The sequence below is a fragment of the Leopardus geoffroyi genome, chromosome D1 (genome assembly GCF_018350155.1).
Source record: "Leopardus geoffroyi isolate Oge1 chromosome D1, O.geoffroyi_Oge1_pat1.0, whole genome shotgun sequence".
Classification (NCBI taxonomy): domain Eukaryota; kingdom Metazoa; phylum Chordata; class Mammalia; order Carnivora; family Felidae; genus Leopardus; species Leopardus geoffroyi.
In genome coordinates, this window is record NC_059329.1 from 23107691 (window position 1) to 23124555 (window position 16865).

The window sequence follows — 16865 nt, forward strand, 5'->3', positions numbered from 1 at the left end:
TGACTTAATCCAATTTGTGTTTTGAAATCCCTTTTACTGCTACATAAGCTTTTCTTCTTCTCTAGTTGTGTGTAAAGAAAGTACTTTAGATAGATTTAATCTATAAAATACAGAAACTGATATCTTAGCCTAAATACTGATGTACTGATGTCCTTGAGTCATTTGCCAGAAAGAGTTCTTGCCTTAAGAATCCACCCTTAAGAATCAGTTTACATCTTAGATATCAGAAACTTGAGTTACAAACACAAAATGATTCATGTATAAAATTGTTCAATAAGTGACAGAGGATAGTCTTGAAACCTTAAGTCTGAAATCCTATTGCCTGCTAGAATCAGATTACCGTCCCTTGTTGCCATGTCTGGAAAATGATAGTCTGAATGTTGATTTACTGTGCACACAAGTATTCACAGGAATGTGACTTTTCCCATGTTTCACTTAAAAAAGAAACGGTCTTTCATGGTTTTTGTTGTATTAAAAGCATTAATGGGAGGGACGTGCATCTGGTTATCTCAGTTGGTTAAGCATCTGACTCTTGATTTTGGCTCAGGTCATTATCTCATGGTTCACGAGTTCGAGCCCCACGTCAGCCTCCACACTGACAGTGTGGAGCCCGTTTGGGTTTCTCTCGGTCTCCCTCTCTCTGCCCCTACCACGTGCTACCTCACTCTCTTTCTTTCAAAATAAATAAACTTAAATAAAGAAAAGCATTAATGGGGTGGGTATTTCTCTTAGTAGGAAATGCTTTTTCTGTCATGGGAAATTCTTGTAGTTGTAATCATGAGCAGCATTTTGCATTTGAGTTAATTCATTCAATAAATATCTGAATGCCTACTCTGTTCCAGGTACCGTTCTAGGATCTTGGGATATATTGTGAACTAAACAAAGATTCCTACCTTTGAAAACCTTACTTCCCACTGGGAGGAGACAGATGACCAAAAATAAACATAATTAGTGTATTTATTATACTAATCATAAAAATAATTAGTACGTTAGAGGGTGGTATGTGTTTTGAAATAAAAACTAGAGCAGTTAATGCGTTGAGTGGAGAAGTTGCACTTTTATTTATTTATTTATTTATTTATTTTTAACGTTTATTTATTTTTGAGACAGAGACAGAGCATGAACGGGGGAGGGTCAGAGAGAGAGGGAGACACAGAATCTGAAATAGGCTCCAGGCTCTGAGCTGTCACCACAGAGCCCAATGTGGGGCTCAAACTCACCGACTGCGAGATCATGACCTGAGCCGAAGTCGGAAGCCCAACCGACTGAGCCACCCAGGCGCCCCAGAAGTTGCACTTTTAAATAGGGTGGTTGGGGTAGCATGATTGAGAAGGTGTGATTGGAGGAACGACTTGGAACTTGGGAAGAGCATACCAGGCAGAGGGAACAACGAATACAAAAAAAAGCCCCAAGGCCAGAGTGTACCAGGCTTGTTTGAAGACCAGGAAAGAGGCCAGTGTGTCCAGAGGAAGGGAGGGAGTTCCTTGGCTTTCTAGGAACAAGTTTCTCCTCAATTTCAAAAAAGTTCATAAGCCAAAATAAATGAATAAGAGGGCATAGAATTTCCATCCTTCAAATGTTACGTAGATGGTAATTGATGAATACCTAGATTCATGTCTTGAATCTGGTAATTCCAAAGTAACACAAAATTTAAGTTAATTTCATAGGGCAGCTAAACAAAAAAAATCTTTTTCTATCAATAAGAAATGATGTTGGATCACATGCTTTTAAGACCTAGCATTTAGTAGAAACTGAAACTTAACATTCCAGTTTATACATTTCCAGATTAAAAGCCAGAAGGCTTTGTTTTATAGCAAAGATGGCAAGGGTGTGCCAAATGTTCTTGTCTTTAAGAAGGGCAGTGAGGGGCGCCTGGGTGGCGCAGTCGGTTAAGCGCCCGACTTCAGCCAGGTCACGATCTCGCGGTCCGTGAGTTTGAGCCCCGCGTCAGGCTCTGGGCTGATGGCTCAGAGCCTGGAGCCTGTTTCCGATTCTGTGTCTCCCTCTCTCTCTGCCCCTCCCCCATTCATGCTCTGTCTCTCTCTGTCCCAAAAATAAATAAACGTTGAAAAAAAAAAATTAAAAAAAAAAGGGCAGTGATAGCCCTGAGGTTTGGGCTTAGGGAGAAAGTGCCCTTTAAGAGCAGATTTGGTTTACTTCCCTGATTTCTTTCAAACTCAGTAGCTCTAAATCCTTTTAACATTTTTTTTTTAATGTTTATTTTGGGAGAGCGCACAAGAGACCGAGGGACAGAGAGAGGGGAAGAGGGAGAGGTGGGGGATGGGGAGGGACAGAGAGATAATCCCAAGCAGGCTCCTTGCTGTCAGCACAGAGTTCAACAATAGGCTCAAACTCCAGAACCTTGAGATCATGTGACCTGAGCCTAAATCAAGAGTTGGATGCTTAATCGACTGAGCCACCCAGGCACCCTTCCTTTTAACTTTTTTAATTAGGTGGTCTAATTTTCTGTTTTCTGACTCTGCACAGTTTTCCTTGTTTTTTCTTAAGTTTCCAGTCTAAATAAATCATTACACTACATTCATAAGGTCCTCAGCAATAACAATCTAATAGAGTATAGCCTATGTCCCATGCATACCAAGTGTATTACATTGGTATATGTATTCAGTGTCCTTTAAAAAAAAAATTAATGTTTACTTTTGACAGTGCACACACGCTCACGAGTTGGGGAGGGGCAGAGAGAGGTGGGGACAGGGGATCTGAAGCGAGCTTGGTGCTGACAGCAGAGAGCCCAGTGTGGGGCTTGAACCCATGAATGAGATCATGACCTGAGCTGAAGTCAGATGCTTCACTGAAGGGGCCACCCAGGTGCCCCCAGGGTCTTTTGTTTCCGAAGCACAGTGCTTTAAAAAGAACCAGTTCATCCAGGACAATCACTGGAGTTATTCCACCCGTACTTGCCATAATCTTTTCTCATGTTTCTGAATTTTGTTTTTCATAGAGTATCTTTGTGTACTTTCTTAAACTTCTTTATCATCTATTCCTTTCCCAATGTGTCATGGTTGTTTTTTATATTTGAGTCCTGTCTGTGAATTGGTGTTCGTTGTTTCTAGTCTAGTTTCCCCTGAGGTTGAAGTTGAAGTAAGATCACTGAAGAAAATGCTCAGAAGCATGGGTCTTTGACTTTCTGAAGCAAAACATTCTGCAGTTGACCCTTGAACAACACAGGTTTGAACTGCATGGGTCTCCTTATATGCAGATTTTTTTTCATCACGATAAGTGTACTCTTTAATCCCCTCCCTGCCCACCACTCCTCTGGAAACCATCAGTTAGTTTTCTATAGGTAAGAGTCTGTTTCTTGGCTTGTCTTTTTTTTCCCCCTTTGCTCCTTTGTTTTGTTTCTTAAATTCCACATATGAATGAGATCATATGGTATTTATCTTTCTCTGACTGACTTATTTCACTTAGCATTATACTCTCTGGCTCTATCCATGTTGTTGCTAACGGCAAAATTTCATTCTTTTTTTTTATGACTGAATAATATTCCAGTGTGTGTCTATCACTTTTTCTTTATCCATTCATCTATCGATGAACACTTGGGCTAGTTTCATAGTTTTGACTATTGTAAATAATGCTGCAATAAACATAGGGGTGCATGTATCCCTTTGAGTTAGTGTTTTCGTATTCTTTGAGTAAATACCCAGTAGTGCAATTCTTGGGTTGTAGGGTAGTTCTATTTTTAATTTTTTGAGGAACTTCCCAACTGTTTTCCACAAAGGTTGTACCAATTTGCATCCCCATCAACAGTACAAGAGGGTTCCTTTTTCTCCACATCCTTAACAACACTTGCTGTTTCTTGTTTTGTTTATTTTAGCCATTCTTCCAGGTATAAGGTGATACCTCATTGTAGTTTTGATTTGCATTTCCCTGATGATGAGTAATGTTAAGTATTTTTAATGTGTCTGTTGGATGTCTTGGGAGAAATGTCTGTTCATGTCTTCTGCCCCCTTTTAATTGGATTTTTTGGTTTTGGGGTATTGAGTTGTACCAGTTCTTTATATATTTTGGATACTAATTCTTTATCAGATATGTCATTTGTAAATATCTTCTCTCATTCAGTAGGTTGCCTTTTCGTTTTGTGGATTGTTTCTTTCATTGTGCAGAAACTTTTTATTCTCTTGTAGTCCTAATAGTTTATTTTTGCTTTTGTTTCTCTTGCCTCAAGAGACATATCTAGAAAAATGTTGCTATGGCCAGTGTCAGAGAAATTACTGACTGTGTGCTTTTCTAGGATTTTTATGGTTTCATGTCTCACATTTAGGTCTTTTTTTTTTTTTTTTTTTTTTTTTTTTAAGTTTATTTATTGTGAGAGAGAGAAAGAGAGCGAGGGAGGGGCAGAGAGAAAGGGAGAGAGAATCCCAAGCAGGCTCCTTGCTATTAGCAAAAAGCACAGCTCCGGACTTGAACTCGTGAACCATGAGATGATTACCTGAGCCAAAACCAAGAGCTGGACATTTAACCAACTGAGCCACTCAGGCACCCCTCATATTTAGGTCTTTAATCCATTTTGAGTTTTATTTTTGTGTATGGTGAAAGAAAATGGTCTAGTTTCATTCTTTTACATGTGTATGTCCAGCTATTCCAACACCACTTGTTAAAGAGACTGTCTTTCTCCCATTGTGTATTCAGTCCTCCTTTGTAGAAGATTAAGTGGCCATATAATTGTGAGTTTCTTTCTGGGTTTTCTGTTCTATTTCATTGATCTATGTGTCTATTTCTGTGGCAATTCCATACAGTTTTAATTACTTCTGCTTTGTAACATAACTTGAAATATGGAACTGCGATACTTCCAGTTTTGTTTTTCTTATACAAGATTGCTTTGGCTATTCATGGTCCTTTGTGGTTGCGTACAAATTTTAGGATTGATCTAGTTCTGCGAAAAATGCCATTGGTATATTGAAAGGGATTGCATTATTTCTGTAGATTGTTTTGGGTAATATGGACATTTTTTTTTTAATGTTCACTTATTTTTGAGAGAGCACAGGAAGGGAAGGAGCAGAGAGAGAGGGAGACCTAGGACCCAAAGCAGGCTCAGCGCTGTCAGCATGGCCCCCAATGCAGGGCTCAAACTCATGAACCATGAGGTCGTAACCTGAGCTGAAGTGAGATGCTCAGCAGACTGAGCCACCCATGTGTCCCAGGTAGTATAGACATTTTAACAATATTTGTTCTTCCAACCCATGGGCACGGAGTGTCTTTCCATTTCTTTGCATTGTCTTGAATTCCTTTCATCAGTGTTTCAGAGTTTTTAGGATACAGGTCTTTCACCTCTTTGGTTAGGTTTATTCCTAGATATTTTATTGTTTTTGGTGCAATTGTACATGAGATTGTTTTATTATATGCAGATTTGTTTTTGATAAATATAGGACACTACTGTAAATGCATTTTCTCTGCCTTGTGATTTTCTTACCATTTTATTTTCTTTAGCTTACTTCATTATAAGAGTACAGTACATAATACATATAACATACAAAATATATGTTAACCAACTGTTCATTTACTAGTAAGGCTTATGGTCAACAGTAGCTATTATTGGTTTGGGGGAGTCAAAAGTTATGTGTGAATTTTCGACTGAGCAGAGGGGTTTGGGGTACCCCCCATTGTTCAAGGTTCATCTGTACTTTATGCTCACTGAAAAAAAGGAAAATGGTATGCATTCATAGAACTGCAAATTAGAAGTGCTTTTGAAAACATTGCAGGGCGTTTTTTCCTTCTTCCTCCAGATAGGACTGTATATGAATCACCCAAGAATTTAACATTCTTACCGTCTTTTTTGTTAAAAGGAAATATTACAATCTCTTTAAGCCACCAATCCATTGCCATTCTAAGTGGGAAGTTCAAGAGCCTAGCATTTTGGTAGACATTATAGCTTTATTGTATGACAAGATTAAAAGAAATTGAATACATTCAAAGTGAGCTTATTCTTAAAATCACTCTTTCTTGGGCATTCTGATAACTGAGTTTTTAACATAATTAACCTAAGATAGGTGTCTATTCAAATTTTTCTTATGTTTATTTATTTATTTTTGAGAGAGAGAGTGAGCACAGAGGAGGGGCAGAGAGAAGGAGATAGAGAATTACAACCAGGCTCCAAATTGTCAGCACAGATCCAAACACCAGGCTCAAACTTACAGATCCTCACAAACCGTGAGATCATGACCTGAGCCAAAATCAAGAGTCTGACACTTAACCGACTGAGCCACTTAGGTGCCCCTATTCAATTATTTTTTATCTGCTCTATCTGTTAAAGTTAACTGTGCACTTCAACATGAACTTGAAAGTAATGAATAAGTTGAACCTCAGTAATTTTTTTTGTTTATCTTAATGTTGAAGAACATTTTCTTTTCCTTTTAGTTAACTCTAAGAGTAATTGTAAAACAAATCTACTTTGTATCTTATATTCTGACCTTGTTTTTGCTGTTTAATGGAATTTGGATTACAAACCCACAGTGTGGGGACCTCTGAGGTGTTTCACCTTGTGTTGACGTGAATTCACTTAATCATTATTTAAAAAAAAATTTTTTTTTAATGTTTATTTTATTTATTTTTGCCAGAGACAGAGACAGAATGTGAGTGGATAAGGGGCAGAGAGAGAGGGAGACACGGAATCCAAAGCAGGCTCCTGGCTCCGAGCTGTCAGCACAGAGCCTGATGCAGGGCTCGAACTCACGAGCTGTGAGATCATGACCTGAGCCAAAGTCGAATGCTCAACCGACTGAGCCACCCAGGCACCCCTATCATTATTAACATTCAATACACTTAGGGCTTTTTTTTAATGTTTATTTATTTATTTATTTATTTGGACAGAGAGCGAACCTGAGCAGGGGAGGGGCAGAGAGGGGGAATGAGAATCCCAAGAGGGCTCCCTATTGTTTATATCAGTTATTTTCAATTATAAAACCAAAGTAGCATATCACGTGTAAGGAGCAAAATTGTTTTTTATTTTATTTTTTTTATTTTAGAGTGAGCATGGGCAGAGACAGAGAATCTTAAGCAGGCTCCGCGCTCAGCACAGAACCCCGTGTGGGACTCCATCTCACAAATCGTGAGATCATGACCTGAGCCAAAATCAAGAGTCGGATGCTTAACCGACTGGATTTGCCAAACTTCATGTTGTCAAAATAGAACTTTTTTTTTAATCGTCAAACTCAGTTCTGTTTGAGTCAGATCCTCAAGGAGGTAAAAAGCAGCAGGGGGTGGAAATTAGGTGGCATAATCTTAGTAAACGTTTTTATTTTTATTATGACAGAAAAGTCTTCCCTTTAAGACTTGTCAAATTAAGTCAAAGAGCAACACTCTGTAATGAGAATATCTTCTGGGGTCGCCCAAACTGGGATGAATCTACATTTGTATGCAGCAGTATCCTGTGTGCTCTTTTGGCAAGAACAGTAAGCCCTTGAGGGTTTCTCCACACTGTCTTCAGAGGAGAAATTTAGTTTTCAAGGACTCCATAGAACATAAAACCTTGCCCTTAAAGATTTACTTAATCTCATTTTCTTTGAATAGCCTGTGTCATTTGTGATGAAATTGTATGATTGTACTATTTGATACGTGGAAAATATTTTATTAAAAAGTCTCCTTCCAGGGCGCCTGGGTGGCTCAGGCGGTTAAGCATCTGACTTCAGCTCAGGTCATGATCTCACAGTTCAAGAGTTTGAGCCCAGCGTGGAGCTCTGTGCTGACAGCTCAGAGCCTGGAGCCTGCTTCGGATTCTGTGTTTCCCTCTCTCTCTGCCCCTCCCCTGCTTGCCCTCTGTGTGTCTCTCTCTCAAAAGTAAAATTTTTTTTTTTTTTAATTTTTTTTTTTTTTCAACGTTTATTTATTTTTGGGACAGAGAGAGACAGAGCATGAACGGGGGAGGGGCAGAGAGAGAGGGAGACACAGAAGCGGAAACAGGCTCCAGGCTCTGAGCCATCAGCCCAGAGCCTGACGCGGGGCTCGAACTCACGGACCGCGAGATCGTGACCTGGCTGAAGTCGGGCGCTTAACCGACTGCGCCACCCAGGCGCCCCTCAAAAGTAAAATTTTTTAAAAAGTCTCCTTTCTTAGCAACACGTGTTCTTGTTTTCAGGATATACCTTCTCAGAAGCTTCACAGGAGAGAAAGCAGTGACAAAGAAGGAAGTTATTTTTTGCATGATAAAATCATCAACTTTAGTCACCAACTTCTAATTCAAATGAAATTTGAATTTGGGTGTCTTACTATTCCTTCTTAAAACAATTTTGGGGGCACCTGGGTGGCTCAGTCAGTTGAGCATTCAACTCTTGATTTTGGCTTAGGTCATTCGTGATCCCAGGGTTGTGGGATTGATCCCCCACATCAGGCTCCATGCTGAGTGTGGAGGCTGCTTAAGATTCCCTCTCTTTCTCATTGCCGCTCTCGCCACTCATGCTGGCTCTCTCTAAAATAAAATTTTTTAAAAAATTGAAAAAGAGGGGCGCCTGGGTGGCGCAGTCGGTTAAGCGTCCGACTTCAGCCAGGTCACGATCTCGCGGTCCGTGAGTTCGAGCCCCGCGTCGGGCTCTGGGCTGATGGCTCAGAGCCTGGAGCCTGTTTCCGATTCTGTGTCTCCCTCTCTCTCTGCCCCTCCCCCATTCATGCTCTGTCTCTCTCTGTCCCAAAAATAAATAAACGTTAAAAAAAAAAAAAAAATTGAAAAAGAACAATTTTATTCCTTATATATATGTGATGTGTTACTTTGGTTTTATAATTGAAAATAACTGAAACAAATAACATCTGAGCTCTTGAGCCTGGAATACCAATGTGGTTGATTTTAGGACTTGAATAAAAAGACCATAGAATTTGGGGTAAACCTCTCAATTCCTTAAAGTTTTTCAGAAACCCTACCTCTGATGAGGTCGTTCTCATATTGCTCATATATGGGTCATTGCTTGGTAAAATACCAAGAGTAAGTAGTGTCAGTCTGCCATTTTATCAGTGACTACATTAAAGCATATTTTCAGGAAATAAGTGTGACAGATCTTATGTGACAGAAGATAGAGGATATCAGGCACATACAATTTAGATACAGAAGTAAGAGCAAACTAAGTTAACCAGAGGTAGAGGAAACACTTCAAGACTGGGGGGTACACAGAGGAATCCAGTCCTCACATATAGTTCTTATATATCAGTCTCACCTCTCTGTGTTATTAGGAAGAAATGGAAAGTTTGTTTTACACATTGATAGGAAGGGGTGCAAACTATGTTATAGAATTGAATTTATCAACTACTTTAGTAAAAGTAATTTGTTAATTGGCAATAAGCTTGTTGCTTTTGTATTACTTTTGTAGTACTTTATACTGGATATCTTTTCCTTCATTCCTCCCCCATAGTTACTGAAAACCAGATGTGTTGGAATTAGTCCAAAAGCCACAACTAGAAGGATTTGGTTTCTTCCAAGTCAGAGGGTGACTGTCTTTTTCTCTTAAAAACTGAAGTTAACCCTTTTCTGTGTTTATGCTAGAGAAATAAGCCAGTCTTTATTCTAGTCAAGGTTTTATATATTTAATAGAATGGGGGAGAGCTTACTGTAAATACAGCTGGTCTTTTATTTTTTTTAAGTTTTTTAAATTTTGTTTATTTTTGAGAGCGAGTGAGTGGGTGAGGGGCAGAGAGAGAGGGAGACACAGAACCTGAAGAAGGCCCCAGGCTCTGAGCTGTCAGTACCGAGCCTGACGCAGGACTCAAACTCACGAACTGTGAGATCATGACCTAAATTGGATGCTTAACCCACTGAGCCATCCCGGCACCCCAGAGCTGGTCTTTTAAGGCAAGAGATGTACCACTTCCTCAAGCTAGTCATTTGTAGATTTTTTTATTTCCAGGCAAAAATGCCATCATTAGAATTTTTCTCTCCTTTTGATTTGTTCTGTCTGCCCATATACCAAAATGTATTATCCTGAGTTCCTTTTGGCCTGTCAGTTGTTTGAGCTGAAGATTACACACTGGAAGCCTGGGGAGAGACCACTAGGTCAGCGTGAAGAAAGCAGGCTGGGAGACCTCACTCTCATTCTTCAGGGAACCAGATTTTGCTGTCATTGTAGCACCAAGAGCAAGAGCTACTGTGATTTTTCACTGTTTTCAAATCCACAAGTCCTCTAGTTTATATCAAGTTAATTTCAGCCCCCTTTCCACTTGTCCCTTTTCTGTTTCTTACTGGATTTTTCCAAGGATGCTCGCCTTGATTTTTGCCTTTCATTCACGAGATAGAAGCATTCTATTTCTTGCCAAGCTGATAGGTTTCAAAGTGTATGTGTTCTATATGAAGACTTAGGCCTTAAAAAATTGTTAATGAGGTTGCTGTTACTTTCCTCAGCATTTACCAAATACCTGACTTTTATTTTGCTGAACTCTCTCGGCCTTGAAGGAATTTTCAGTGGCTTTAGCAGTAATTATAGTAACAAAGACACTGCCACAGGTGATTGCCTTTGTCTTTTTGTGGCAGAAAAGCTTTTCCCCCCTCTGTTGTACATAGCAAGTCCCCCTAAAATGAAAACTCAGTGATCACATAAATAAGTGTGTGAACTAGTTGATGCATGTTAAGAATTCCTTGTCGGGGCTCCTGGGTGGCTCAGTCCATTAAGCTTCTGACTTCAGCTCAGGTCATGATCTCACAGTTTTGAGTTCGAGCCCCAGGTCGGGCTCTGTGCTGACAGCTCAGAGCCTGGAGCCTCCTTGGGATTCTGTGTCTCCTTCTGTCTCTGACCCTCCCCCACTTGCTCTCTCTCTGTTTCTCTCTCGCTCTCAAAAATAAACAAACATTAAAAAAAAAAAAAAGAATTCCTTGTAAGATTTTCGTAATCATTGTGAAAACTCTTTATGGGTAACTGCGTGTTGTTTAGGGTAAACACTAAAATGGGTTTGTTTGTTTTTTTTACTGAAACAGTACTCTAGAAGAAATAGGATACGGTTTATGCTCCAATGCCACTAGAGTGTATATGTGAGATTGTATGAGGCATCCTTTTGCCTGAAGGAAAGATGTTATCCTGTTAGAAAACAGGATGTGTATATGATTACATCTAATGTGGCCATATTGAATTTCTTCTCATTTAGTTCCTAAATAAGAGGACCCAAAACATTGCAGTAACAATTCTTAGGACCCGTTGGCCATATTCGGTTCTCTTAAATTATGTAGATAGGATGGACCTTAAGAATAGTTGACTCTGGGGCACCTGAGTGGCTCAGTTGGTTAACCGTTCGACTTCAGCTCAGATCATGATCTAATGGCTCGTGGGTCTGAGCCCCACACTGGGCTCTGTGCTGACAGCTCAGAGCCTGGAGCCTGCTTTGGATTCTGTGTCTCCCTCTATCTGCCCCTTCCCTGCTCACGTTCTTGTCTCTCAAAAATAATAAATAAACGTTAAAAAAAAATGTTTTTAAACAAACAAAAGAATAGTTGATTTTGTAAAGAAAAAAAGAAAGCTTAGTATTCAGGTGTAGACACCAAGAATTTACCATCTGTTAGAATCCAGGGAAAGTGGCCTAGCATATTTTCCAGGAGAAAATGACACGACCAGTCTATATAGATTAGTGGTGGTAGGGGGTACGTAACAAATGGCATCTGTCACCAGAAAAAGCTGTTTCATTCAGCTTCTGAATTTAGGTGAGTGCCATGATTATATCAGCAGAGTGCCTGGTCATATAGCAGCTATCAAGCATTACCCAGAATTATTTTGTGTAAATCTGTCTGGAATGTGGGATCTCCTTTTTTGATAGTTTTGGTGTGCAAAGTAAAAACAAACAGGGGCACCTGGGTGGCTCAGTCCATTAAGCATCAGACTCTTGATCTCGGCTCAGGTCTTTATCTCAGGGTCATTAGTTCAAGTTCCACATTGGGCTCTCCCCTGGGCATGAAGCCTTCTTAAAAAAAAAAAAAAAAAAAGTTGCTAAAACTTGGAGGACACTTTTAGGTTGTAATAGAGTGGTTCAGAGAATGAACTTGGAAGGCAGACTGCCTTGGTTTGAATTATGGCACCCAGCCTTTCTGTCCTTCAGTGTTTCTCATCCCTAAAATAGGATAATGTACTTAATAACTCTAAGCACTTCTCCAGTCTAGAGCCCAGGCTACACTTTACAATTTAATGACTTCACATAAATTAAAACTTAATGGAAATATTTCAGTATGTTAAATGGTGATTAACTTAGTAAACTGGGAAGGTGTTGACTAACAAATGATTTGTACATTTATTTATTTATTTTTACAAATGATTTGTACATTTAAATGAAGGGAGGATGACATCTGGTATGCTTACATTTAACAAAATAGCTGGATTGTAGAAAAATTGCTTGCATTTCATTTGGTTGTTTTCTATTTGCCTCATCATAAGAATTTCCTGAAGATTCTGGAGATTCTGGTTCAGTAATTTGGGTTTGGATCTTGAGAACATACACTTTTTTAAGTCAATTGGATAGATTTTTATCTTTTAAAAACATACATTTAACAAACCTCTCAGATGATTATTAAGAGACAGTTTACAGAGTTAAGTATTGTGTGTCTTCTCTGAACCCCAGCTTTCTGACCAACAGAATCAAAGATTTGACTAGAAAGATGGTCTGCTTCCTAACTCACTTTATGATTTTGAGATTCCTATCTATTGATTATGATATCAGAGAATTCCATTACATGTGATGCAATATGGGGTGAGGAACTGAGCCTTCTATTTACCAGAAAAATTAATTCAGCAAACTTTAAACAAATGTTTCCATAAAGAAAAAAGCTTTCTCATAAAATAACAACCTTGAGATAATTTGTATTGATTCAGTTAATTCTAAATATCGATAATGAAGCAATAATAAAGCACCCAAAACTCTGGTAATGTGTATTGTCTTTTGTTGGACAAAATAGTGTGAACACACTATTTAAAATACTGCTGTTTTAGAATTACTGGTCCTTCGATTTAGCAAATTTACTAAAATTGTGAGCAGTTAAAACTTCTCATTACAATCTTCATTCTAATCCATGGCAATTCTCTTTTGCTAGTTATCCCATCACCTGAGCACAGTCTGTCATTTCTCATGCATCTTTGCTTGACAATCCATACCTTTCCCATTATCACAGTGTCTCAGAGTCCACACTGTTGAGCTCGGGAGACATGCCTCACTGCCTGCCAGGACACACTTGTTCAGCAACAAAGAATGTCTAACAATCAGCAAATTGGTGTTGATTGTTCTATTCTTGACCCAGTGATTTCTTTAGCTGATAGTAGTAAGTAGATAATTGGGGGCTATTAGCACACTTATCCATGTGTAGTTTTTAATCCCCTAAATCTTCCCAAGCCTATCTCATGGGAGAATAACAGGTATTTCTTAGGCTCCACAAAGTGATGGCCAGCAATTGACACGAATTGACACAGGTTTTTGTTTTGTTTTTGCAGGGTGGTGGGAAGGGTTGCAGGGGAGCCTTCAGGAACAGAAACAAGATGACAGTATGGAGCACCAGTCATAATTTCAAGATGAATTGAGTTCCTGAAGTTTGGGATGCTCATTAATTAGTGGATTTCTCTTGAGCAGGGGATATCTCTAGAGCACCTTTAGGGTATACAGCTCATTAAAACTGTTTAATGTATATGCTATTTTGAATGGTATATATTACAGATCTAATTGTGGTCTGTGGTGTTTAATCTATTTTAGAAACTGGATGGCTTCTACAGGGAGCCAGGCCTCTGATATAGACAAGATTCTTGGATTCTTCAGTGATGGCGCACCCCCCAACAAAAAGCCCAGGTAAACAAGGGAAGGGAATCTGAGGAACACAGTTAATTACCAAACAGACTTGCCCCACATCCCAGTTGTTTTCAGAAATTAATATTGGTCTTCATATAAAAATTAAATTATTTTTATTTTGGATTCAATTTTTATTTTTATCCAGGTCATAAATGTACATAATTTTAAAAGTCAGTACCTGAAAGCTTATAATGCCTTGTCCCTCTATAGAGATAATCACCTGCAGCCTTTTAATTGATTTCTTTAATACTTCCATTCATATTTTTAAATACTTTGTATGTACTGCTGGTTTTTAGTGTTTTGGTTTTATCTATTTCCAGTTAAGAAAGATGAGGATTAGGCTTGCTCTTCTGGAGCCTCTCCTCACATGTTGCCCCCCTCCCCAGTGTGTTTTATATCATAATTTTTGGTTAAGTCAGTTTTTAGTAGTTACATTACATGACTGTATAAATAGTTCATAGGTGAGCCTAATCGTGTTTTGAAATGACAGTTTTTTGTCCATTTTTTCCTCCAAGTTATTAAAGATTGTCTCTCTCGTTTTTTTTTTTTGTTTTGTTTTTTGTTTTTGTTTTTTTTTTGGTTTGCTTTGTTTTCTATGTACCTATCAATTTGTCTTCAAACTCTGTGACAGAAGAGTAAATCTCTTAGATATGCTGACACTCATCAGTAATTTACTAGTTTAAATTGTTTTGTGGGGTTTTCCTTTTGGACCATATTCTGCTGAGGATAGTTCTCCAGGCCTGCTGAAAATGGCTGATATTTGCCATTTTCCTTCCCCATGACCTCAAGGATTCCTCTTACATCTCTCCTGTATTGGAGCCTCTCTTTCCTAGATACCATGTCACCTTTTTGGTGTAGTCCTTCATTTTGCTGAAAACTATTTTCATTAGCTTCCTTAGTAAGGATTCACATGAGAAGGGTTTTTGGAGACATTTGCAAATGTCTTTATCATATTTGTACATTGATTTGATGATTTGGCTGAGTGTAGAATTTTAGGGAGGAAGTCATTTTCCTTAGAGTTCTGAAGTTACTGCTCATTCTCTGCTAGCAGCTAAGTCTTCTGCCAAAATAGGGACTCTGTGCTGATTCCCAGTCATTTGTGTCATGTGGCCTCTTCTTTTCTCATTAGAAGCTTGTAAGGATAGTTATTTTATTCTCAGCAACCTGAAATTTCATGGTGATGTACCTTCATATGAGTCTAGATATCAGGTGGCTCTTCAGAGCTGTCTACTGATAATTCATTTTTGAAAATTTTTTTTCTTATTTGATAATTTCCTTTACAGTTTTTTCTGTATTGTGTCTTTGTAGAACTCTTGGTATTCAGATATTGGACCTTCTGGAGTAGGACTCTAGTTTTTTTATATTTTTCTATTGCTTTTGTTTTTATCATTCTGCTGTCTCAAGTAATTTTGTTTTCTTCCAACCTTATGAATTTTTTATTTGTTATATTTTTAGTTTCCAAGAAATCTTTTTGTTTGCTCACCCCCCTCCTTTTTTTCTTAAGTTTATTTATTTATTTTGAGAGAGAAAGAGCAGAGGAAGGGCAGGGAGAGAGAAAGAATCCCAAGCAGGCTCTGCACTGTCAGCGCAGAGCCAGATGCAGGGCTTGAACTTAAGAACTGCAAGATCATGACCTGAGCCAAAATCAGTAGTCCGATGCTTAACTGAGCAAGCTGCCCAGGTGCCCCATGCCCACCCCTTTTATAGCATTCTTTGTTTGTTTGTTTGTTTCATGTTTGTTTATTTTTGAGAGACAGAGTGAGACAGAACGCGAGCTAGTTCTGGGGGGGGAGGGGAAGAGAGAGAGGGAGACACAGAATCTGAAGCAGGCTCCAGGCTCTGAGCTGTCAGCACAGCCCAATGCGGGCCTCGAACCCACAACCGTGAGATCGTGACCTGAGCAGAAGTCCGACACTTAACCGACCGAGCCACCCAGGTGCCGCATACAGCGTTCTAATGTTCATGTTTCATAGATGCCTTTTTTTTTTTTTTTTTTTTTTTTTTCAATTTATGGAGATAACTGTTTTCAGTTTTTCTTCTTTCTCTGGTATTGTCCCTTGTTTCCTGCAGGTTTCTTTCTAGGTACTAGTTTGTTTAGATGTAACTCTCACATTGGGGGCTTTGTTCAAATGTAAGGTGACCTTTCTTTGTCTGCTCATATTTAAGAGAAGACACTAAAGAGCCAGTTGGAGAATCTGTGTGTGTGTAAAGGACTTGGTCTCTCGTGCTTCATTGGGGGTGTCAAGCATGGTTCTGGAGCTGAGGAATCGCCGCCTGTTAGAACCTGTGGGTCTTTTCTCTCATGCTGGCTATTATCCCCAAAAGAAGATGAGTGGATGGGGAATAGCGTGCAGGTATAAGGTTCACTGCCAGTGTCTGAGAGTCTTCCTCTGGGAGAAGGGGGCAAAGGAGAGTCTTGCATTTCATATGCTGACTTTTACTTAATCTCCTTCCCCAAGCTGTGCACAGTGTTCTCAAATACTCAACCTCTCTGGAGAGCAAGCCTCCAGTCTTAGAATTCTAACTGCTTCTAAGACAGCCTTGCAGTGACTTCTCTTATCTTGGCCCCACCTGCCCCTCTACCTTCAGACTTATTTGAACATTCCCAAGGTTCTGTCGAGGGAATCAGCTCTTACCTTACAACTTCTAAAATTTTGTGGGCCTGTGTTGTCTGCTGTCATCTTTTCCTATTCTGTTTTTTATGAACTTATGCCTTCTAAAAAAATTACTTTATAATTACTTAGTGGTTTTAGGAAGAATCAGAAACAAAAAGTGAGGCAAAATTACACCTCAGACCTATAATGGATGAGGTAAAAAATTCAAGTAATACAGCACAATCAAGTGAGAAGTAAAAATCATTGTTCTCCCCAATCCCCAGAGCTAACCACTATTAACAGTTCTTGTGAACCCTTCTAGAAATTTTCTGTATGTATTTTTTTATGTTTCAATATCTTAATTCCCTTGAACTGAAACATTTTTCATCATCAGTTTCTGACATCTATTGTCAAGTCTTTTCCCATAGACTAAACTTTTGAGACTGGGGACTTGATTTTATTCATAGGAACATCATTAGTGCCTACCCTTATGTCCTAGTACTTTGTAAGTTTTTCATATTTGTTGAATGA

The 16865-nt window shown here is 39.0% G+C and overlaps 1 protein-coding gene across 5 annotated transcripts in view; it reads left to right on the forward strand.

Annotated features, from left to right (window-relative positions):
- FAM118B (family with sequence similarity 118 member B) overlaps window positions 1–16865 on the forward strand; it is a 48961-nt gene that overhangs the window by 10398 nt on the left and 21698 nt on the right. For 4 of the 5 annotated variants that reach the window (XR_006713873.1, XR_006713872.1, XM_045483404.1 and 1 more), the window contains exon 2: window positions 13648–13740. Coding sequence is in view for 3 of the 5 variants with exons in the window: in XM_045483404.1 (XP_045339360.1) it covers window positions 13655–13740 (86 nt within the window). In the remaining 2 variants the exon portion in view is untranslated. Of the gene's footprint in view, window positions 1–7983; window positions 8037–13647; window positions 13741–16865 lie in introns of those variants that run through there. The other variant, XM_045483406.1, reaches the window with a different exon arrangement.